Source organism: Mus caroli, unplaced genomic scaffold (genome assembly GCF_978045245.1).
Source record: "Mus caroli unplaced genomic scaffold, Mus_caroli_1 scaffold_1, whole genome shotgun sequence".
NCBI lineage: Eukaryota > Metazoa > Chordata > Mammalia > Rodentia > Muridae > Mus > Mus caroli.
In genome coordinates this window covers 174,753,527-174,778,133 of record NW_028227256.1, presented here as the reverse complement: position 1 = coordinate 174,778,133, position 24,607 = coordinate 174,753,527, and the positions used below count along the sequence as shown (strand labels likewise).

General features: G+C 41.5%; 1 protein-coding gene across 6 annotated transcripts in view; it reads right to left on the bottom strand.

Annotated features, from left to right (window-relative positions):
* Positions 1–24,607, bottom strand: part of Sdccag8 (SHH signaling and ciliogenesis regulator SDCCAG8) — a 195,942-nt gene that overhangs the window by 49,685 nt on the left and 121,650 nt on the right. For 5 of the 6 annotated variants that reach the window (XM_029481038.2, XM_021162638.3, XM_085843267.1 and 2 more), the window contains 3 exons: positions 24,347–24,474; positions 22,227–22,335; positions 14,945–15,076 (listed from right to left, as the gene is read on the bottom strand). In XM_029481038.2, coding sequence (XP_029336898.1) covers positions 14,945–15,076; positions 22,227–22,335; positions 24,347–24,474 — 369 coding nt within the window. The remainder of the gene's footprint in view (positions 1–14,944; positions 15,077–22,226; positions 22,336–24,346; positions 24,475–24,607) is intronic. The other variant, XM_085843266.1, reaches the window with a different exon arrangement.

Here is a 24,607-nt window from a genome sequence, read left to right as displayed (position 1 = left end):
CTCTTTATTGCACTCTGATTATTTTCTATAGAATTTAAATTGTACATAAAATTATAATCGTGCCTTGTTTTATGTAAATTGATTGTCTCAATTATTGGGAAAGGATTGGAATGTTAATGGACTATTTTGTTGGAGACATGCCAAGCAAATCAGCAAAAACTCTAACAGCTCTAACTGGAGGTAGACAGCCAAACATTTACATAAATTAGGGAGACCAACGTGGTCTCGAGAATCGATCTTGCAGTCTGAAACGAGAGGGAGCTTTTCTCTAAGAAGATTAAATTACCTTTAACATTTAATGTTAGAAAGTTCTGTGAATGGAGATTCTAATTTGAATTTATTTTTTTAAAAAAACAAAGAAACAAAAAGCAGGAGCCATATCTGTAGACGAGCACCTGCACCCAACACTTTCCCCTTGCCTGCTGCATACAGAACAGGTTAGCTATGAAGAGCAGGGGTGTCTCCTGAAGACTGAGGAGGGATAGAAGGCCCTGTGGCATCGCAACCTGAGTGGTGGATGCTGCAGTCCACTTGATTAGCACCTCAGGAAACTGCTGCAGACACATCCCAGCCTTCTGCCACATACTGATTGTCTGACCTATCTCCTTGACATTCACCTGGTATCCATGAAGTCACATACATCATCACCACTCTGAGGATCAGGGGTGTAGGCAGACATCAGAGTTTTGATACTCAGATGGTCACATGGCTTTTACAATTAAGGTATAGCCACGGATGCCACAGGTATGGTCATACATCTGCCTCAGACTGCCAGCCGTCTCGATGATTTCCACAAACTTTCAGCATCAGTGCTGTAGATGTAAATATTACCTCTGGGTAGAATATGACAAACTGGTTCCTTTACAGCACGACTCAGAACCCAAACACAAGCATCATGGATTTACATCTATTTGCAATGTTTTAGGAATTGAAAATTTAAACTTTTAATTATCTTAGACTTGAAAAGCACCTCTTTTGCCAAGGAAAATGGGCCTTATTAATATAGGCAGGCATATAGATGTATGTATAGAATATAATTTAAGAGTTTTAACCGAAAAATAAATATTTCTCCTGATGGTAAACTGTTTTAAATGCAGTTCTATAGTGGGAGAAAGCTGAATTTGAGGCTTTGTTTTTTTCCCTATACCAAGTTCAGCAGTTCTAGGGGCCATAAGCTATTTTCAGTGAGAGCCAAGACTGGTCTCTTCTAAGTGCTGGCCTGGCTTGTGTAAAATAACTTCAACACAAAGAAATTCTGAAGTCTATATTACATATCTCAATCTATAAATCTCAAAGAACCCAGAGTTTCCTAACAACTAGATGGATGATTAAAATTCTATGTATCAAGAGCTGCGGATGTAGTGTGCTTGTCTAGCACACAGGAAGCCCTGGGTTGGATCCCATTCCTAGCACTGCATAAACTAAGTGTGAATCAAGGGTACTTAATGCTGCTGTTAGATATTTATATGAAACGTCTTAAAACACTTGCTTTTTAAACTGCTATTCGCTCACATGGATGAAAAGAAAGTGAACCTGTCCATGTTCACATAAAAGTTATTTTATAGATAATATTTATTTTAAACCAATTAAATTTCTCAGAAACAATGGTCCAGAAATGTCCAAGATATCATAATGCCAAACACTCTCTTTAATCTGATAACTCTCCACCACCAGCAGGAACTGCTCCCCTTAAGTACGAGTCTTCACCTGCACATAGTCAGCATCTTTCAGAAGCTGGAAAGGTGTTGATCTCCTTCAGCATCACCAAGGGAACATCAAAAGCATGGCGCTGGGGACCGTGGTCAGTCCTAGGGCCCCACGCAGTCTCAGCTCTGCCTGAGCAGAGGGAGGGCTGCTGCATCAGGGCCACACACAGTCCCATACCCACACCCTCCACTGCAGGAGGCCCCGCAAGTCCAGTGCTGCCCTTCCACATCAGTGGAAATGGGTGACAAAGCCCCACAGAGGTGTCCTAGAATCAGAATGTCCCAGAAAGTGAAGCTTTTGCAGTCCTAGGTACCTATCCTGGGAACTTGCTCATTGCCAAGGGCATCCAGATGTTCTGTTCTTCTCTTCCTCTAACTTTACTTATTAATCACTTACTATTAAGTTGGAATTGTAAAATAAAATGTATAAGTTACTATTTTATTTAACAAAAGCATATATATATTCTCTTCCATACGCCAGACAGTCAGGCCAAAGGTGCCGAGTTTCTTTCCTCTTCTCTTAGGCAGCTGGCTCTCTGGAGGAAACGTTACTTGCCCAAGATCAACAGCAGGTTTAGAGGCTAGAATCAGAACCCAGGCAAAGAGCCTGCAGAAACTGCCTGACCCACCAGGCACCATATGCTCCATTAGGAACTAGAAGTCTTTGTAGAAGATCATTGACTCTTGCTGTAAGCCAGGGAACCCTTGAAGGAGACTTGGCCTGAAAAGTCCCTTGTAGGGAATTTGACTCTTAGATGGGGCAGAAGAGTGGAAGAGCTGCTGCCGAGCTTTGTGTAGGTGACTCTGAGACCTGGAGCCATCCTCCAGCTCACTGACTAGCTGGAGAAACAGCGAGGACATGCAGTGAGGCCAGAGTGTGAGCCAGGGTAACAGACAACCTTGTGTTCCTAGACTACATAGTGCAGGTTATCTGCGGCTTTAGGCACTGTGCACAAGCTCTCAGCCTCAGCAACTGCTAAAAACAAAGGACAATACCACGACCCAAGAGAACTAGTCTGAGGTGACTTCCAAAGGATTTCTTGCTTTGGGAGTACACACTTTTCCCTTCTCATGAGCCTACTTCAACTCTTGGAAGAGCTTTCCTTTTCGTTAAAGAGTGTCTCTATTTCTACTTTCAATATAAACAGACAAGTAAATAAATTTTACAGGTTTTCCACTAAGTGCCAGCCTTGCCTTGAGGTTATCTAGGACTCACCTCCTCAAGGGATAACTGCAATTCCACGAAACTTACAGGGAAACAGTTGAGCACTGTAATGGACCATATTTATTCACCACTTTTGTGTTTTAAAGTGTGTGGGTCCTGCTTTGTGTAGGTGGTGTGTTTGTCTAGAGTGTGCAGTCTATGTTCCTTTGAGACAGGTCTCACTCTAAACCTGGGTATTAGGCTAGAGGCCAATGAGCCCCAGCAATCCTCCTGTCTCATCCCCCACAGCACTGGGATTACTGGCACATGCAGTCACACCAGACTTTTCTACATGGGTTCTGGGATCAGAACTCAGGTCATCATACTTGTATAGAAAGAGTTCTGACCCACTGAGGCAACTGCCTGGCTCTGAGCATGAACAGTTTATAAACATGTTTCATACATGATCTCATTTACCCTGTAACGATTCTCCATGACATTCAGTCTCTATTACTTTAAGCACAAGGAAGTTAAGGTTAAAAGTTCATCTGGCCTGAAAGATCACAAGGTTGTTATCCAGGACCATGGCTGGCTCCTCCCTGTCCAAGGTCACTGCCTTCATATAGCTTGCTGCAATACCAGAGAAGGCATGAGTTCTTGCAATGAACTTAAGCTAAGAATGAAGGGAATGAACTAGAATGAAGGATTACAAGTCAGCACTGATTGGTCCGAGGTCAGAAGGAAAGGAGAGAGGTCTGCCTGGGTCTTCTTGCACAGCCTGCATGGAGGGAAGTCTCAGGACAGGAGTGTAGTACTCAGGCTTTCTTGGAATTGAGAAACAAACACAAAGATTCCAAAACAAACAGACAAACAAACAAACAAAATAAAACAAAACAGAATGGAAGAAGCAGACACAACAGCAGAAATGCTCACAACCAAGGGAGGACACAGCTCTGCTGGCATAGAAGAGCAAAGGGTAGGGGATGAGGAACGCACACAGGGTGACCTGTTTCCCTGGACAAAGACAAGGCAATTGGGCTGTTCTCCTTCAGTAGAGCATATGAAGGGGGTGTGAGGAGAACAGTGAAGATTTCAGTGACCATCTTACAGTGTGGCTAGAGGCTCAGCAACTCCTGACACAAGAGGACAGGAGGAACCTACACCCAGTCATGAGTTCTCAGAGGAATTCCTTCCACTAGTCCCTCACAAGAATGGGGTTTACTTCCGGAGAATGAGCAAGGCCTTTCCAAGAATATGGTGGAAAGCAAAATGATGTCTACAGGAGACGGGACCTCCCCCAGCCTGTGGTCCTAGTCACTGACAGAGGTGGAGAAGCACCTGCCTGTGTCCGGTGACAAATATGAAAGCACAGGCTCTTGGGAGGTGGGGGGTGGGAAGGAGTCCTGATTCAGAGTTTCACATTTCTGTGACATAAATACATCTAGCACAGTCAATTTTAAGCTAGAAATGAAATGCAAAGTGGCTTGTGTTTCTAAAGACTTATTGCTACCCCAGTACACTTTACATCTGCCACTAAGTAGGCCACAGAAAATCCTATTTTCCTCATCTCCACCATATGCCAAATGAGAGTCAAACAGAAGGTCTAATAAAACAAAGGTAGGCAAAGCAAAGCAAAACCAACCCCACACCATCAGAACAACTGTATCTTTGATGGGCTATCAGTAGAGTGGGATCCGGGGGCTGTATTAGTCACAGTACTATAACACAGTAATAAACAACTTACACGGGTGGACTGTATATGTTGGCCCTGGATCCAGAGCTTTCAGTTCAGTCCTAGGCCCACTGATTCCAGGACCACGGTGAGGCAGAATGTCCTTGCAGTGGAAGTGCTTGGTAAGCTGTTCATTTTGTGACAGACAGGGGACAGAGGAGGGATTAGGCAGGGGACTGGACAGGATGGGTCTGGGTATAGGTTTCAAAGGCATTCTTGTAGGCCCCTTGAGGTAGGTGCTCTAATGGTCACACCCTGCCCCCGAGTATCTCCACCCACCAGGCTCCACCCACAGAGCACTCTATTGGCTATAAAGGCTGGACCCCACCTCTCAAGGTGCAAGTGGGCAAGCTCCATTGTAGAGAGTAAGAGACCCAAGAGCTGTCACAAACCTGCCAGTCTCAGGCCACTCTGGAAAGCCCCACCACCCCACCCCAGGAAAGACTGTTTAAAGTCTGCCTTCCACTCAGTTCTTTGCTGCTTCTTGCCCGAGAAGAGGCAATCACTCTTCTGTGTCTCTCCCAACAAATCTCAGGTGAGGCTGTTGTACAATGTAGGTCTCCTTGGCTCCTGACTGGCAGGACACCTTTCTATTCAAAGCTGTAACACTTGCATTAGGGAGACCTTTTCTCTCAGAGCTGAAACATGGACAATGCTGCCTGTAAGCTTCCCCCAGCCAGGTGCCATCACCTCTCTGAACAGTGCCACCAGCTAGGGTGAAGATTTCAGCACACAGGTGGACACCTTTGATCCTAGCACTGGATAGCCAGTCTAAGGCCTGTCACATCTATATACAAGTTCCAGGCTAGTCAGGGGCACAGAAGAAGACTGTATTCCCAAACAGCAAACCCAAACAGAAAAGGAATTCAACACACAAACCTGTGGAGAACAACTCCTATCTAAACTATAAAAGAGAGAAGTAAGTTTGAAGGTTGGCCACTGGAAATTATCTGTATAGAAATACAAAGGTAGGAATATGGGAGAGAATAGAAGACTGCATTCAGGAGCTGACAGACAACATGAGGTGCAGCTGGTGTAAAGAGAGCAAGAGGAGGGGATGGTGGGTCTCTTCCTCCTCCTTGTCTCTGCTCTTCTTCGTCCAGTCTCCAGCCATGTGTAAAAGCCACAGTGCTCTGTCCTTGACCGTCCTGAGCAGGTTCTCCCTTTTCTGTCACAAGCACTGTCACATCTCTTCAAGCACTGGGTAGTAGTTTGAGCCCCTCGAGCCTCTGGGGTCTATTTACTCGTGTAGCCGGACCCTTACCTTTATGGCCACTCTGCCTCTTTGACTAGACCAGAAGCCGCTTAAAGATCTCAGGCACTTTCGGTTTAGTGTTAAGTGCTAGAGAAATGCTAATTAGCATGCTGGTATATTAATAAAAAGAAAATTCAATCCAGGGAATCATATTAAGGTGTCAACATTTAACATTTAATCTTTAAAACTACAAAAAGTGTTAGGCAAAGCAATAAATCTGGCTACAGAAATGACAAATAACCCCCACTTAACTGAAAAGTGCTAAATTAGGATAATGAAACTTCTAATCAGAGTTAATCAGTCTGAGCTCCAAAGCAAGGAAAGCAGTTTATATTAGCTATAGGGGAGAAATTCCATTTTAAAATCAGAAACCCATTTTTCCCTGTAACATAAGAAGAATAGACATTTAAGTTCTCAGAAGCTGGGACGTCTGAGGAACAAACAGGCCATGACAGGGAGCTTATAAGGCAGTGACAACACTGACACTGCATTGACAGACATCACAGACAGAATACATACTAAAGACGGAGCCAGAGAACCGGGCCCGCACGAGGTGCCTGTCACAGAGCCTGGTGACCTGAGGCTGGTCCTCGTGGAAGGGAGAACAAACTCTTACGAGCTTGCTCCCAACTCCTGCACAGGTACCAGGACTCTGCAGCCTAAAGAATTTAAAACTATAGTGGTTTTAAATTTATAGTGGTGGTGCACACCTTTAATCCCAGCACTTGGGAGGCAGAGGCAGGCGGATTTCTGAGTTCCAGTCCAGCCTGGTCTACAGAGTGAGTTCCAGGACAGCCAGGGCTATACAGAGAAACCCTGTCTCGAAAAACAAAACAAAACAAAACAAAACAAAACAAAACAAAACAAAACAAAAAACCCAACCATAAAGTACAAAGCTAATGTAAACAACGGGTTATGTTGCTCAAGACCTGCTGAGGAAGGTTTATTGACTCTAACAAGAAGAGTTTACACATGCTGGAGGACTGCAGGCACAGAGAAAAATCTGCCTTTTTTTTTTTTTTTTTTTTTTTGTGAACCTAAAATTTCTCTAAAAAACAGTCAAGGAAGAAAAAAAATGAGTGTACCTAGTTTCCAATCATCATCAAAATGTTTTTTGTTTTTTTTTTTTAAACAAGTAGGTAAATATATTCCACTTGAAATTTCACTTGGAGCCAGTTTATATGCTGAAAGCCCTACACACTGAGCACAGGGAGTATGCACACACATTCACACACTAACACAACACCACAGCTATACTCCAAGTTATAGTCTAAAATGTTCAAAATCAAACGGTACATTCAAAATTCAAAAGGCATATTCCCATAGAAATAACATTATGTAAACATGGTATTTTGGTTCACACACTAAATCACAAGAACCAATTTAACCCATAATGTAAATAAACAATGCTCTAGAATGGAAGCCTCTGTAGTTCCTGCTAATCCCCAGAGTCCACCGCTGAGAGGTGGGTGCATATTGGAGGTCTAATGAGTGCACTGACTACAAGAGGTTAGGTAAATTCCATGCTGATCATGGCTCTACAGACTTGACTGGTTGTGTTTAGCAATTTTCACAACTTTACAAGATAGCCCTTTACAGGAAAAAAAAAAATGAAGACAAAACTTGCAGAGAAAAGAGTTTGCCACAACTCCTAGGGTGAGACAGTAATGAGAGAAAAACCCAGAGCCTGACCTTACCTACAGTGTATACCCTTTTACTGCCTCCACATTAGGTCTTAGGAGGACAGCATTTAAACCAGAAGGAGCTTACACATTTCACTCGGGCAGGGATGTGTGCTTGGTCAGCCGTGCATTCAAGCACACCCTAATAATGCTGTCTATTCAGACACTATACCCATGCTAAACCCATGTGACTAAGGCTTGCTCTCTAGGGTACCACTACTGGGATATGGTGGAACCTTTAGGAGGTGTGACCTAGGGGGAAATCACAGGTGCAGGGCATGTTCATAAAGAGAATTGTGGGATTCCAGGTCCCTCCTCCTCCTCCTCTTCTCTTCTCTTTCTAGACTCTGTGTAAATGGGTTTCCCCTGCAGTGAGCTCCTGCCCAGCAAGCTAGAGGGTACACTGGTCATGGACCTCCACAACCCAGATCCAAATGACCCTTTTCTTAGTAACTGAGCTGTCTTGGCTGTTTGTTATGTGACAGAAGGCTGACTGACAGAACCAAGCGCTCAGGACACACCTGGTGATTAAGTGAAGCAGCCTCTCTCCCAATAAGTGTTGGGCTTATTGTAGTCCAAAGTATAAATGATGTAGTTATGCCTTTGGCGTTCTCCTAAGTTTCTCTTGCTGGGTTCCTTCATGTGTCATGTGCTCGCAGGTGGGCAGCTATTATAGCATCTGCCCTGTTCCATGAATGTACTGCACGTGCTGTTTAAAATAATTCGTTAACCCAAAATAAAATCTTAGCTCCTGAAAGGTGGAAACATCCTGTCTGCTAGGAGGCGACCATCATGGTTCAGGTCACACACAGCCCCTTGACATCTTAGTCATGTTTCCGTACTGCACAGAATAATGTGTTTGAGAGAGATTGGGAACCACAACTGATTTATAATTCTGGCAGTTTTAAGAAAATGGTAATGTTTTCTAAGCAATTCTCACTATCCCAACTCCCTCCTTTCTACTACACAACATTCCCAGCTTGTTATCCCTGGAGGCCATACGTGAGGCAAAGATCTAATACACACAGTCCTGTCAACTGATGAAACCAATGATAAGGAAAATCTATAAAAACCAACCAACCAAACAAACCCCAAAACCAAACAAACTAGTAAAAACCAAATATCTAGCATATTAATCACTTACCAATTTCTTCATTAAAAACATAATTGTATGTTATAACATAAAGGTATGTAAATCTAAAATAACCCAGACATTTTGTAAATTCACATTTAATAATATGCTGTCAGTTATAAAAACAGACTCGCAAACAGCATATCCAAAGGAGGCCTCTCTATGCAAAACTGGTGGTGACAGGATAGAAGGCAAAGATTACACATCCATCTGCTTTCGCAGAAGATTAGATAGACGATCTGCTTCTGAGTTAAATTCATACACTGTGTGTGTGTGTGCGCGCGTGTGTGTGGTGTGTGTGCGTGTGTGTGCACTACATTTACGTGTGTGAATATGGACATGCAAACATGGAGTGTATGTGAGGTCAAAGGACCACCCTGAGGCTAGACCTCACCTTGTCCCTTGTTTGAGACAGAGTGTTTGTGTCTGCCACTGCTCTAGACTAGCCAGCCCATGGATTTCCAGGCTTCTGTCTTTGCCTCCCATCTCCCCAAAGCAGGACTCCTGTGATGTTCACACTGCCTGGCTTTTCATGGTTCCAAGGATTCAAATTCAGTTTTTCACCCCTGAATTGCAAGTGCTTTCTGTCCACTTAGCCATCTCCTCAGCCACCAAAATGTAGTCTCTGAGAAGGCACTGTATTGCTGTTGCAAGAGTGTGCTTCTGTGCCACAATGGGCTAACAAAATAGGACAAAGCTAACTCTATAGTTAAAAAAGAACAGAAATGTATGAACATATTTTTTCAAAATGATCTCAGCACAACCGTGATAATGAATTGTACCTAAATGTTCTTTTCAGGGAAGACTGCAAGTCAGATGATCAGATAGCTCTGATGATAGTGCTTTAATGCGGGGCAAGGGGGTTACCAGTAGAATATCAAATTACCATCCTAAGTAAGTTGTTTTGTCATATAAAAACCAGTTTTCAGACCCTTTAAAATGTTCACCTAATAGGCTTTTAGATAGTAAAGAAGAACTGATAAGACAAGCCTAGAGTGTCAGTTCTGTCTTCTGCTCACCACTACCCAGTGAGGTGTAGTTGGGGTGATCCCTCTAAACTAGAAAGGCCTACTTCAGGAAAGTTTCCCAGGGATAGGGACATATTTTTAAACCTTGTACCCCAAATCAAACATTAAGACTTTGGTTTATATAAGTCAGAGGCAGGATGTCTTTCCCAGGTGGCCAATGGTGGCCAAGCCCCTAGAACCTCATTTCACTTTCTTCCTGTGGTTTGTAGAAGCCTTTGAGGAGCCCAGAGGGACCTTCTGGGAGACAGTGAGCTGTGCCACGGCTATTCAGTACTGTGGACTCACAATGTTTCAACTAGCTATTTTTCTTGAATATGTGTTAAAAACCTCACTCCCCAGATTGGCACTCCATGAAGCAAGGCCTCCTGGGAGACCCTTCAGGTCACAGGAGAATCGCATGCCCATCAGAAGGACAGTGGATCCCCAGCCTCCTATTTGCTTCCATCTCGACTTCTTCATGGCTATAATTTAGATATGAAGGGTTCTCAGATGCTCATGTGTCGAAAGCTTAACGACTAGCTGGTGGTCTACTGCAAAGTAACTGGCTAAAGGCGAGCACACACCTCACCAAAGGATTAGTGCATAACTGACCAGATTACATGGGGTGGGCTTCTGTATAGAGAGTAGGTTACTGAGGGCCTATGTTTTGCCTCAGGCTCTGGCCTTCCCTGCTTAACCCCTGAGATGAACAGTTTCGCTCAGGTACATTCTCTCATGGTATCCAGCTTTGCCTGGTCCCAAAGCAATGAACCTAGCCAGGGACAGACTGAAGCCTCAGAAACTAGGATCCAAAATAAATAAGCTGTGTTCTCAGGCATCTTGTCCCAATGATGAAAAGCTTACTGAAGAGCCACTTAGCGGTAAGCATCTTTTCTCTGTCAGCTTTCACCAGGGCAGCATCAGACCCAAAAAAAATCAATGAACTTTGGATAGAAACCTTTAACACTATGAACCAAAAAGCCTCCTTTCTTCTTCTACAGTGATTACCTAGGCATTTGATGGAGTATACAAAGGTGGCTAGCTCCCAAGTCCAAGTATACAGGGTGTTCTCTACCCATGGTAGTGAGCACAGTAGAGTCACGAGGGAGTCATCTTGTGAATCCCTTGGTGAAGATGGTGCAGAACAGATGAGAGCCCCAATACCCGAAAAGTACACAGATCTGGCCTTGGCCCACCTCACTTTCACCACAGCAGTAAAGCCATCAGGGCCTCCTGCAGTTGCAGGGTTGGGGAAGGGGCTCCTTAAGTCCAGAATTAATCCCTGCTTAATGCCTTGTGGTTAGACAGCTGTCCATTCTCAGAAACTTTACAACCTTGCCTCTTTTCCTAACTCAGCATCCTCAGACTTCTTTTCATAGAAACACAGCTTTGAGAATTCTCGTAGAAATTGCTAAACCCTTATGATGGCATAAAAACATAAGCAGGGAACTTCCAAGTAAAAACATTTCATTTAAAAAATATATAAATCTGGATATTTATATTAAAATTTCCTATTTCATAAATAATGTTACTATATATATGAATATATGTGAATCACTTAATATATTAATTAAATAAGAAAAATGTCATGTTTGGCCAATAACATAAATACATTTTAGCACCAACATATACTAAATATATCAAAATGTCAAGATGAAACTAAATCCATATCATAGAATCAAACAAATTAAAATAGCTGCATATATTTTTATAGAATTCTTGTTTTCTGAATGTATAATATGACACATTTATAGTATTCGTCTTTTGTCTGAAAATGATGCAGTGCAGATTATAATTTCAGGTTTAGAGTCTAAGTATTTCTTGGAAAATTATGAATAGTTTTACTTCTACAAAATCAAAATGTTGGCTTATATAAAATCTAATGTTATATTTTTGAATAAAGTTTCCATTAGCAAAACAGAATGTGAGTATTTCATACAGATAATCTCCTGGTTTATACAATTACCAAATATAAATTCATTATTAGCTCCTCTGTTTTAGCTAGAAGCTTTAATGGCATTATACACTGCTTAAACTGCTCACTTACTATCTGAAAGGAAAGGGTCACTGACTGTCTTACTGGCAGCAGAGCCAGGAGGCTTGGGGCTGGAGAGAGAGTGTGGCTACATGAGAGAACACAGCACTCAGCAGGACTCTATTGACCAGGCCCCAGTCTTTCACCATACCTAGGGCTGTGTATCCTCTTTATTTTCTAGATAGGAACACAGGACTAGGTATTTGGTTTAAAACAGAAAAACAAAAAAACAAAAACAAAAACAAAAGCATTAATTTTAACATGGACTTTGAAGACTATAGTCACTCAAGAAGAAAGTTTTTCTTTCTTGTTCACTGAAGCTTTATTGATATTTATAACAATAACATTCAATGAATTTACATCTACTCCAACTTAAGACAAAGACCTATTTGCTCTGAACTGTCTATGTCTCCTGTACACACCTCTCTGGGAGCTAGCTGCTCTGTCTTCATATATATATATATCCTTGCGTCTCATCTCATGAAAAAGTGGTAAACAGCTACTTCAGATTCTCAAATCACTCTTACTTTTCAACTACTGCCTGCACCTATTCTCAGCCAACAATTGCTCTGGCTGACTTGACTGGTAATGTGTGCGTTACCAAGGCCAACAGATGTTTTCTTTCTTGCTGTGTGGCTGGCATCTGTTTGTATGTTTCCTCTTTCCCAAGGTAGTTTTATCACTGTGATGAATAACAGTCCTTTCCATGTACTGCTCAGGCTGCTTTGTGGCAATAGTATCTCTTTTGTCCACTTTTAACTTTATCTTTAAAAGTGTGGTTGCTCCTGAGGGTCAGTAGGCCTTTTTTCTTATTGTTCCCTCCTGATGACCCATGTATCGCCAAGGTTTCAAACATTCCCCGAAAGTCAAGGGAAATTTCTATCTGCAGTCTAGACCTATGTCCCAAGTTCAGCTTCATAAAAACATGTAAGTTCCACCAAGAGAGTGCCATATCTGCTTTGCTGTTTTAGTCCTGGCTTGTGATGGAGACCTGGTAGCACATGGACACAGAGTACCAACCAATAAATATTTGTTGATGAGATTAATATTCGTTTGCTCTCTGCCCTCTAGTTGGCATGTTTCTTTCTAAAGACCTTAATTTTACAGATGGAGATGAAGAGACAATAGCAGCCTCTTTGCAGGTATGCCTCAAGGCACATGAAATAGTGAACATACATGCATTTTATGAATTAAATGCAGTACACCAGAGTAAAGGATATGCTTTCAGGCTAAAATATTTACTCCTTGGACCCTTACAAAAAACAAGAGTTTGCTCATCCCTAACATAGAATAATGTGGGTTCAAGGAGATACTGTACAAGTTAATGGACAGACAATACTTCCTTGCATTTTGTTATCATCTACCTGTACTTTAACATGCTGGCAGGAGATGGCAGCCCACATTCTGGTTGATCCCCCTCTACTTAACAAAGGGAATCATCAAGACCTGACACACAGCACTACAGTCTCCTCCAATGTCTTTATTTTAAGCTTAAGAAAGTGTGATCCACTTTCTCCTATGTATATAAATGGAGACAGAGAAGGCACAGGTCTCTGAGAGATGGAGTAGAGATAGGAACTTAAAAGCCTTGACGACATCTCCATGACATCTCCATGAGAAAGCTGACAGCTGCTCAGTATGCAAGTCCAAGTCTACAGAAATCTACTCACTGATGCTACAAAATACATAGACTTTATTTGGGGGTAACTCTAAGATCAGAGTTTAGAAATGGCATATACATAAAAGAGGACAATATTTATTACAATAAAATAAAGTGCCAAGGAAAAAACTACACAATAGGGAAAAGGAATTTAGAGTCAACCACTCAAGATTTGAGTTTGAACCTTAACATATATTCCATTAGTAACTTTGGGCAAATCCATTACTTCCTGTGAACTGAATGTCTGTCTCTGGAAAGGAGAGTGGTCACCTCTGATGGCACCTTGTAGGTGACTTCTATGAGCCTGCGGCTTACTCCATCTTGTGATAAAAGCATTATCAACCCCAGGTAGTGGGTAGACAAGGAAGCTCAGACATGCTCACCTACTTGCTTAAAGAAACACCACTTAAAAGAGCCCACTGGTCTGCACAGTGCAGCCTCAGCTAAGTCCTAACCAGATTCAGCTCTTCTGCACATATTATCTTATATATGGTATATTAGAGCCTAAGAGCTAGGAGGAGAGATCTGAAATCCGGTTATGCTAGAATACTGTCAATGTACACTTTAAAGAGGGATGTCTCACCAGTGTTCTTGAGTAAGCTTAATCCATTGTTTTTTGAAAATAGTAGAAGAGAATGTGTGCCTTTCTCTGCATACAGTGAGAACACCCCAAATCTCAGAAGCAAACTACAGAGAAGTATTAGGTGTTGAACATATACCTGGTTACTTTGACAATTCTAATTTCTACTTACTCCACAGGGACTCTCCTGTCTCAGCATACAACTGAACTATCCTGGGTCAACAGCCCCACCTTACTGTTGGGAACAAAGTAAAGGGGAGGCCCAGGGGTGGGGGCGTGGGGGCATGGGGGCGTGGGAAGTGGGGGAAGGGAAAGGTGCCTAATGTCTGGCCAGAGCTCCTGAGCTCTGGGCAGGCAGATGCAGGCAGAGCTGCCGGATGCTTTTCCACAGGGTCCCGGGTGAGCATGCCTGACCCATGTGGTGGGGGTGGAAAATGGGCAGCCCCTGACTGGGGACCCACCCCCAGGGCTACCTTACTAGCGCCCCAGGGTTGTGGGAGAGAGGGAATAGGGGAAGAGGTTCCCAACACTGACCAGAGTGCGCAGTGGAACTTGAAGGAGAAGAGACTGTGTACGGTTTAAGAGCTTTATTATAAAAATGCAGGGGAAAGAGAGAAGGTAGAAAAGAAGAGGCGGGGTGGGGGGCTAGAGAGAAAGAGAAAGGAGAGAGGAGAGGAGAAGGCAAAGAGAAAGGGAAGAGGAGAGAGAAGTGAGAGGTAAGAGGACAAACGAATAAGAGTAAGAGAGCATGGTGGGGCTGAACACCCCTTTTTATGGTCTTCACTGTTGCTAGGTAACTGGGGAGGAGTTTAGCCTAAAGCTCAGAAGCTTGGGCCATTGATTATGTGACTACTGACCATGCTTCTCTTATGGGGGCTGTAGTACCTTAGGCAGGGGCCAGAGTTCCAGGAGCATGAGGGAACGCCTACCATGTCATGTAGGTAAATTATGACCATCGGGGTTCAGACCTCAGCTCGACTGGAGACCAGCCTGCAATTCCCCACACCTTACCTTTCCTTCATGGTCTCATGCACCCTCCCATGTTGGATGCATTGCTCCTCCAGTTCGTCATTTCTCTTCTGTAACTTCTCTAGCTTGTCACACAAGTATCTCTTCTCTTGACTAAGTCGAACTATTTGTGATCTAGAGAAGATAGGAACACAGAAATAGTAGATAGTTGAGATTTGTTTTATTAGTATCTATTTTTATTGTATAAATCTTAGTATTATCTTAAACTCTATATATACTTAAGACATAGTAATAAAAGGAAAGTTATTTTATATCAAAAAGATTGCAGAAAACTTGAAATGCTTAGTAGAAGGATGGATATTACACCCTAGAGACTCCAGTTACAGCACTGGGGAGGTCTGAGAGGTCACACTGGGGATCTAGTTACAATAGGGGAACTGGTGTTACCATACAAGTCCTTATTCTGAAAGGTAACCTCCTTGCCCTCTTTCCACCTTGCTCCTAGACTGTGCAGTCAGTGCTATAACAAGAGTGGGGGGTGGCCTGCATTGAAACCAGAACCAACAGATGTTTTCTGTAGTGAGAGCTGAGGTCTTCCAGGACATAAACTATACATTCAGTGTCTTGGGTGACAATCCCAACTCTTAAACAACAACAACAACAAAATCAACTCTGAAAACTAGATCAGAGAGACATCTAAGGAGAGTTGTGTCATTCTAAATGTAAATGTCCAGCACTGACAGCATTTCCTCAGGCCTGCTTCTCACCACTTAGAAATCACAGTTTTAATCTCTCCACATCATCAGTAATTTTTAAGTTAATAACACTTTTCACATAAAATTAGTTCCCTCCCCAGAAAGGAGTGCTTCATTAAACAAGGCCATCCTTTGTCCTTTGCTCTATAGGGAAGGCTTTAGATTTGCTAAGGGAAATCTCACCCCACCAACTCTTCATCCCAAAGAGCACCCAGCCACAGGGGTGGGGCAGACTCCACCCACCTCACTCCTTACTCCTTTCTCCTGCTGCTCACATGTATTCTAAAGGCAGCTGGCTCAGATCAGGACCTTCTCTTTCCACAGCTCAGCAGGCTTTGAAACTACCTCTTGTTTCCCCAAAAGTCTCCTTAGAGTCTGACTTTCTATGCTGTATGTCTCACCTTTCTTACAGTTTGCAGGTGAGACAGAGTGTACTCCCCTCCTCCCCCTCCTGTGTGTGTGTGTGTGTGTGTTTCAAGACAGGGTTTCTCTGTGTAGTCCTGTTTGTCTTAGAACTCATTCTGTAGACCAGGCTGGCCTTGAACTCATTGCCTCTGCCTCCTGAGTGCTGCAATTAGAGATGCACAGGACCACCAAGAAGCTCATGTACTCACTCTGCACTTGCCTCTCCTCGTAAGAAAGCATCCACTCAAAATCACACCCAATACAAAAGTAATATAGAAGCCTTAGTAATATTTTGAATTAAGTATTTATTTAAAAAATAGCATAGTTAATATTCTAAACTATATTAACGCATGTGCTGAAATAAATGCTAAAAGGAAAAAAAAAATCCTTAAGCCAAATTAGGAAAAGAATAAAACCCATGGAAAAGAACCTGCACTTATTCTTAGGCTGCTTCTAAGAAGAATGGTGCCATTACCAAAGAAAAGTAGACTTTATAATATCAAAATATAAAATGCTTACATATAAAAAAAACCCCACATGTTTGAAAAGCCATATGTTTATGTTTAGATTCACTGCAGTGCTACCTATAGAGAGAAACTTGGTCTTGACCCAACACGTGGAAACTTTATCCAGAATTTTGTCATCAGGACATCAGCTATCTTGCTTATAAGACAGCAGAGAAGATCCTGATAATATGGCTATTTAATAGTCTTATTTATTGACCTACAATATAACATTTTGATAAGAAAGGGGAAACATTAAATATCAGCATGCACAATACAATTCTATTTTACTATTAAGCTATTTTGAGCATGCACCAAATATTAATACTGATAACTTCTGGGTGTTAGAAGTTTTCCCTTTTGATTATCCATCTTTTTCTGCATTTTATCGTCTTCACAGTGGATCTGTATTTTAAAAGTGCCGAGCTCTAAAGGGGCAGTTCCACCTACTGGGCAATAATGGATGCTCACACTCTTTGTTTGAATATTTCATTTTTTGCTGTCACATATTTATATAGGAACATATGTACTAAAAAGAATTTAATTCAACACTTGGCAAAATTGTACACGTTAGTAGCCTTAAAAAGTGTGTCTGGCTTTTGAAGTAACAATTCCCTTTTAGGCATCTCTAGTAAAAGAATCATTAAAATGGACAAAGTTATAGTTGTATTATGACTGTAACATTAAAAGTTGGAAGTGTCATAAACATCTAGTGAGTTATTATGTAAACAAATGATACAGTGGCGATTTTCTTTCTGGAATAGTTAACTAAGAAAAGTGTTTATTAATGGGACAGGTAGAAATCAACTGTAAAACTGCACAGACTATGTGCCTATCATGATATAAGCCACTTTACATGACACATTTACACACACATAAAAAATGATTGACAAGAAGCATGTCAAAAATAGCAATAATTATCTTAAGAGAGCAATGTCACAGGAGAATGTTTCCTAATTCTTCTCTATGATTCCCTACAGTGAGGTGTCTTTAATAAGCACAAAAATATAAATGTTATTTTTCAAGTACAGACTACTATAATATGTGCTGTTGTAACAATCCTTTCTGTGTTGTATATTTTGTTTTTCCCCCTTTATTTATAATGGCAACTTGCCTACCAGCTTCTGTCATAAAATACAGCCTCGCTATAAGTGTACATACATCATCCTTTATTTGGGTGGAACTGACAATATCGTGATACAACTAGTGGTTTGCAAAGTGAAAAGAGAAACAGAAAGCCACACTCACCCACTCCCATAGAAAAGGGAGAACGACTCCAATTCATTTTCATAGAAACATAGGTAATTTCTGTCTTTCCAGAAGCATGAACTTGCCCTGCATTTTATGTAGCAGCTACAGTGTGTAATTGCATTTACATGAATGGAAGACATTTTACTACGATAATTCAGATTACAATGATAATTGCTTTTAAAGGAAAAATATGACACCTTAATTTTTTATTCTTTTGGACTGTGGTTTGACTTTTGGTAACAATTAACAGAAGGCTGATGTCAGCCTCCTTTTGTAGAATATAATTTTTGTAGCAGCTTAACCTAACATCCTCTAAGCATGCAAGGGAAAAAAAATAGTTCAACCGGGTGTGTGTTCTTTTACTTCAATTAAACTCACACAGTTGGATACCTACTGCTGCCAAAACAGTAATATAATTTATACATTATAGTCCGCATAGTAAAACTACACTAAAAGTCATTTAACAATATTTATAACACCATAAAATACAGTGTTAAAATATATGAACTGCAATATGTACCAAAATTATAAAATTTGTTTCTCATCATCAGTGATTAAAACCAGGATCATTACTCTAGTGCAATACTCACAGCCCTGGTGACAGATTAGAATTCAAATCTTAATGATCAATTTACAATTAACAAGATAGAAGTGAAACAAATTAAACCAACCATTATATATAACGAGACCCCATGGACTCCCATTGTTCCTCTTAATTACAAAACGCAAATCACGAATACACAATGGGCAGTGCTAGACATCAATCCACAGGCCTAGCAACTCAGCAAGTCACAGTGACAGGAAAACGAAGAGAAGCAAAATCACACAGAGCCAGGTCTCTGCTCCTTCCTGTCCTTCCAGCAGGCAAGGAGAGAGGGGGCTGAGACCTAGCTGAAGTATGCTTGATCTCCAACATGCACTGGCTCTGTCGGCGTGGGCTCCGGCTCACCTCTAGCCAGTGCCCAAAATTCCCTAGGTTGTCCCAGAACAGGTTTTAGATCACAGTGCAAACGTGCCTCTAACATTTTAATGTGGATTTTCCAAATGTCTAGGGAGAATACTTACTTCTTTTGCTTTGACAAAGAAAAATCAATTGTATCAAAGATATTTAAGTATATTCATTTATCTCCCCCAGCAACCTTGTAGTCAGTGTACTACAGAATGTGGAGGGAATGGGTAGCTAAAGTTTACGTTCAACTAAAACCAGCCAGAATGTCTGCCTCGTGCCAATTAAAAACAAAATGGAATTAATTCTTTTGCCTGATGGTTAAAAACAAGCTATAAAAGATGCACGACATGAACCAGGATGTCAGTCTTCATTTTAAAATGGAACATGCCATTCCCAACCCCTGGGGGTTCAAGCACCACTACTTTCACAGTATGGGGAATTCATCCTGCTAAGTACTGGGCTGATGGCTACGGAGGCTTCCAAGACAGACACAGTCTTCACTGTCATGATACGATGTACAGTTTACTTGGGGAGAAATACACACACACACACACACACCACACGCATGCACACACACATGCACGAGCACACATACACATACAATTACAATACATTTTCAGAAAGCAGCCTTGCAGGAGCCTGAGCAGAAGCAGGCTATGTGGGCCTGGTGAACCCATACTGCGCTTCTCTAGTGACTCTACACGGTTCTAGTCAAATGCCCAGATCTGTAAGTGAAAAAGCACATTTTCAGTGCTCTGAATCCATTTGTTTAGTGTGGCCTTCTGAATAACGAAAAAGGCTTAAAGAAATTTTAGCAAGGAAAGGGAGAAATATCTTTTTATTATCAACCGAAAACCCCATGTTTTATTTTTATTAAAGATTTATTATAGTACTTTGAGAATAGCCTGAACCAAAACTACTACATGGATTAAAGAATTACTCTGGAGACTGAATTTACACAGTGAGAACTTTTAACCTCAAAGGCCATCAGAAATGATTTACCCCAAGAGCTTGGCACAGAGCACACAGAAGCACGTTCAGACGTGACAGGTCTTATTACATTATGCTTTGATCCTTTGGGGACGTATAGGTAGTTTCACATCAGAAGATAACATCCAAATTGAGTGTCAAATGGGCATAAAGGAGAAGGTGAGGTTAGAAACTGGGGGGGGGGGAGAAACTCGGTGAGACTGAGGAGAAACGAGAAAGCACACAAACATGAGCCCTTAACCACCACTCACTGCCTCTACTACTGTCTTGTGAAGCACAGAACAACTTTGAAACATACAACTCATGGCATGTTCACTACTTGGAAGGTCTGAGCTTTGAAGAACTCAGAGAATTCTGTGTGTTACTATTTTAATACCTCAGACTCAGAACCAGGTGTTACAGCCTGCCCCATTAAGTTGTGAGTGCCACCTTTTTTGGGTTCTGTCTAGCCCTACATATTTTCATCACAGACTTTGCCCATTAGAAAATGTTACTCATATCTTGCCCAGCTAGTGAAGTTTGCATGAGCTGCAAGATCAGCCCCTGTTCCTTAATGTGGGGTGAGCAAGCACTTTGCCGGGGGCTCACAGCTGTTTTCCCCAGCTGTGGGTTCCTCTGCAGCCCAGCCAACCACAGATGGAATGCTGGGTCTATACTGAGCACGAGTATTTTCCTGTGGTTAGCTTTCACCCAGTACAGTTTAACAACTCATCTCATAGATTTACATCGTATTAGCCACTATAGGTAACCTAGAGAGAATTTCCACTATGTGGGAGAGGGCTTAGGGTGTTGCTCGATGCTGGGCTACTAGACTAGCAAGTATTAGGTCCTGGGCCTCATTTTAACACCATAAAAATATGAAATAAAATTTAAAAAATGAAATACGTAGGAAAATATGAACAGGTTCTATATAACTACTACATTGTTTTATGTTACAAATGTGAGCATTTGTCATTTGTGGCTTTGGGTGTGGTGTAAATCCTGAAACCAATACCCTGAGGTTGTAAAGGGTGAATGTGTGTGTGTGTGTGTGTGTGTGTGTGTACACGAGCGCATACTTGTGTTTCTCATTCCTGTCATTAAATGTACTTCTAAATCCTATAACTATCCTGCAACATGACTTTAGAGGCACTTTTGCAAAGCTGAGGTTTAAGGAGACCGGGCAACATGGTCAAGGCTACATGTACAATAAAATGACTGACAAACCAAGATTCTAATCTGGTTCCTTCTGAATCCCAAAGAGTTCTTTCCTGAACAGTGCTTGTCACCCACAAAGGAACAGGCTGGCACCAGAAGTCAGACCAGCATGTGGAGGATAGCACCACACCTGTTTTCCCATTCATTTATCACTCATTCAATAAATATGCATTGGGTGCCATCTATGTGTCAGATAGGAAGGAGCATGTTTAGTGTACAAAGTAGCTGTCAGGACTGAGAGGTACGGAGGTTCAAGTTCACTAGACTAGTATCGTGTAAGACTGATTAAAGAAGGAAAACAAGGGCCCAGAGACATATTACAGTTAGCCCTAGCTCTCAGTGTAACAGTTACATCCCAAGAATGTCTACTTTTCTACAGGAATTTAAAGGTTAATTTTTCCTCCCTAGCCTTTTGGATACTCACCTCTCCTCTCCTTCTCTTTTAAGAGGCAGACTCTTGTTCTGATGTCTAGGCTGGTCTAGGACTCCTCGTCTCAGGAAATTCTCCTGCCTTAGCCACTGCAGGTGCATGTGTCTATATCCAGCAAGCCTGAACTTTCTTTAACAGCAGCTATAAATATCACCATGGCTGTAAGAAAGACTCTAGACACTGTGTAACAGCAATATGTAGGCCAAGACGCTAATTCTCCTACCCACAAGCTATTCAAACGATTATGCTTTTTATTCATATGTAAAAAAAAAACCTAATTACTTTTGTATGCTGCTGTGAAAGTTAAGAATGTATTATACCAAGCGTGTTTTCTTCCTCAGTGTCCCAAATGACTGGCCTTAAAGACCGCTTTTGTGTGTTCCTGAAAAACTTGGAAATAGACTAAAATGCCATCACCTATATCAACAGAAGACTGTAGCACTGCTTGACTTGTTTGCACTCTTTATTATGCTAATAGTTATCTTGGCCTTTGTTCCTGATTTTCATGGCTTTAAGTTATAAACACTATAAAAATCCAAGTACGTATACATAACCATGAAAAAAAAATATCTAAGTTGGGTTGCAGGAGTAGCTTGGGAACAGTATGCTTGCTTACCACACAAGGCCCTGGAGTCCCTCCTTGGGACAGAAAGGTTGTCTAGATGGACAATCACAAAAATATGCACAGAGAGATACCTGGTTTCTCAGAAAACTTATATCAATGCATGGCACATTTTAGTAATAAATTACGGTAGATTAAAATTACAATTTTAAAGCTAAATTTTAGCTATCAAATAAAAGTATTTATTCTAAAGATAATGAACAATGTTACCCAATTACCTACCTGCTCTTTAGTGAGACCTTTTCCAGTTTCTTGGCTAACATGCAGCATTCTTCTTTTAATTTTGTTAGAAATGTGTTCTGGGAGGTCAGCAGTAAATACTGTTCACTTTCTAGAAATAACAATAACCCACCAATATGAGACAGAAGTGGCTTTGGTCTGTAACTCTTGCAGTGCACGGTGCTAACGTGCTTCATTCAGATCAGTATGCCCTTCCTAGATCCACCAGATCACGGTCAGTGTCCTAAGTGAAGGACTTGTCATCTGGCGGGACACTGAGTCTTGTGAGACATTTATTTTCATAATAAACTTGTATACCAGGAACAATTTTGATCATATCAGCTGTGTAACATTTTAGCATGCTCATAAACTGTCAAATATCTCAAATGAAGTCATAAATGCTTATATCTTTGAAGTATGCAAGATATTATATTTTTATTTTGACAATTTTACTATAAACAGTGTCAAAAATTATCACAACCAGATAATTCGAAATTAAAACCGAGGAATTCTCTGCTGCACTGTACTGGTGCTTGATGGTTTTTATCTGCCCATGGTTTACCCCTTAGAGCTTGTACACACTCCAGTCATTAGGAGTCCTGAGAAATCTTACCATACTTTCATAGTGTGCGTTTCAGTAACAACCTGGCCAGAGACTAAGGAGTGTGCGATTTGTGTGTGCATTTGCAAAATAAATGATCTTAAAGATGAGTTTAACAGTCAACACCTTTCCCAACTCTCGGGTCCTGCCCAAACTCTTGGTCCAGGATTCTATCAGCAATAGCCAAGGACAATTTCCCCGATGAATTCCTCTTTGTGTTAGTTTAAAAAAAAAATCTACAAAATCTTTTGGATTTATTTTCATTTCTTCTGGCTAAATGCTAAGGAGAAACTCTATACATGAGGCATCAGGATAGCTGACTTTATAAGTAAATAAATAGTTACCAATAGATGAAATCATTTTTAACCATATCTTTAAATATAATATTCATTAAATCCTGTGAAATTCATTTGTAAATAATTTTCCCTTTTCAATTTTTACTAATGTTCGGGGGGGAAGCATACAGCAAACAAAGCAAAATAAATCAAGGCTCTAAAATTAAGCAACATTTTTTCTGGAAGAGACAGGATCAATTAAACTTTTGTTTTAATGATACAATCAGCGTGGAGTATGTGGTGTAGAATTATAATGGCTGACACTGTCTTGTTTTGACTAACACTGTCTGTGAACACACAACTCAAAAGCGAAAGGAACTACATAACGCCCTGACTGCACACATCAAACTGCCTATTTTCAAAGTGCATTTTACTTTCAAATTAAAGGTAAAGAGTTACTGGCCAACTCAGTCTGCAGAATAGTGCCAACGTGATGAAAGATGGCGATTTTGGGCCAAGCTGCCAGCTGTGGTCAATGCCTTGTATTAGTGAATTTTAACAGCAGTTCTGAGAAGCTGACGAATGCAGAGGATTAAGCATCACTCTCGACTGCATTGGGGGAGGTGGGGAAATCATACAAATGCTAAAAATGTTCGAAGCTGCAAAGATTAAATAAAGGAACATATCAATTTGGAGCCACTGAATTACATCCAGCTGCGACAGTGAATTAAGAACCGATTAATGGCTAAAGCTTTTCTCCAGTTTGGATGCTGAAGCAAACTCATTAGGCTTTTAGAGTAGCTATAATGTGTGTACTGTGGGAACTGTTCAATGCTATTCAGGAGACTCTAACTGTAAGCTCGGAGCATTTCCCGCAGAGCTTCTGATGCTATTTTCTTTATATAACATGTGTGCCTGAAAACCCAGCCAAAAGCAAGCCCTTTGTTTTTCTACTTTGTTGTGGTCTCTCTCAGCTCTACGTTTCTTGAACACAGGTAAATAAACTCATAATCCAGATGGTGCAACAGATGTGAGAGCAGCACTCTCAAGTCAACAGACAGTGGGCAATACTTCCCATTTTCTCTTTTAAACGCTAACTAATATGTAATTCGGAATCTCCGGTGCAGTTAGCATCTGCTCCCTTCGGCCAGCCAAAGGTTACAGGTGTTCCTGATGTCATTTCACAGTAAGGCGTGGGCCTGGCTTGTGAGCAAGTGCCCAGGCTCTAATCTCTCCCTACCACCCACCAGTTTTGTCGTGCTGGGTCTCCATTTGCTGTATCTTCTGTGTCAGCTCCTGTTCTCTCTGCTGGGCCTGAAGGGCTTGGGCCTTTGCTTCATTGCTAAAGCTTTGCTGAATGCTATCTTTTTCCAGTCTGCAAAACAGAGAGGAGACAGACAGAGACTTTATCTGCAGGTGCACAGACCTCCATCATTCCCCCACAGACCACAGACTGCAGACAGGTAGTAAACTAAAGCAGCAGAAGCTAATCTTTCTGTAGTCTCCCC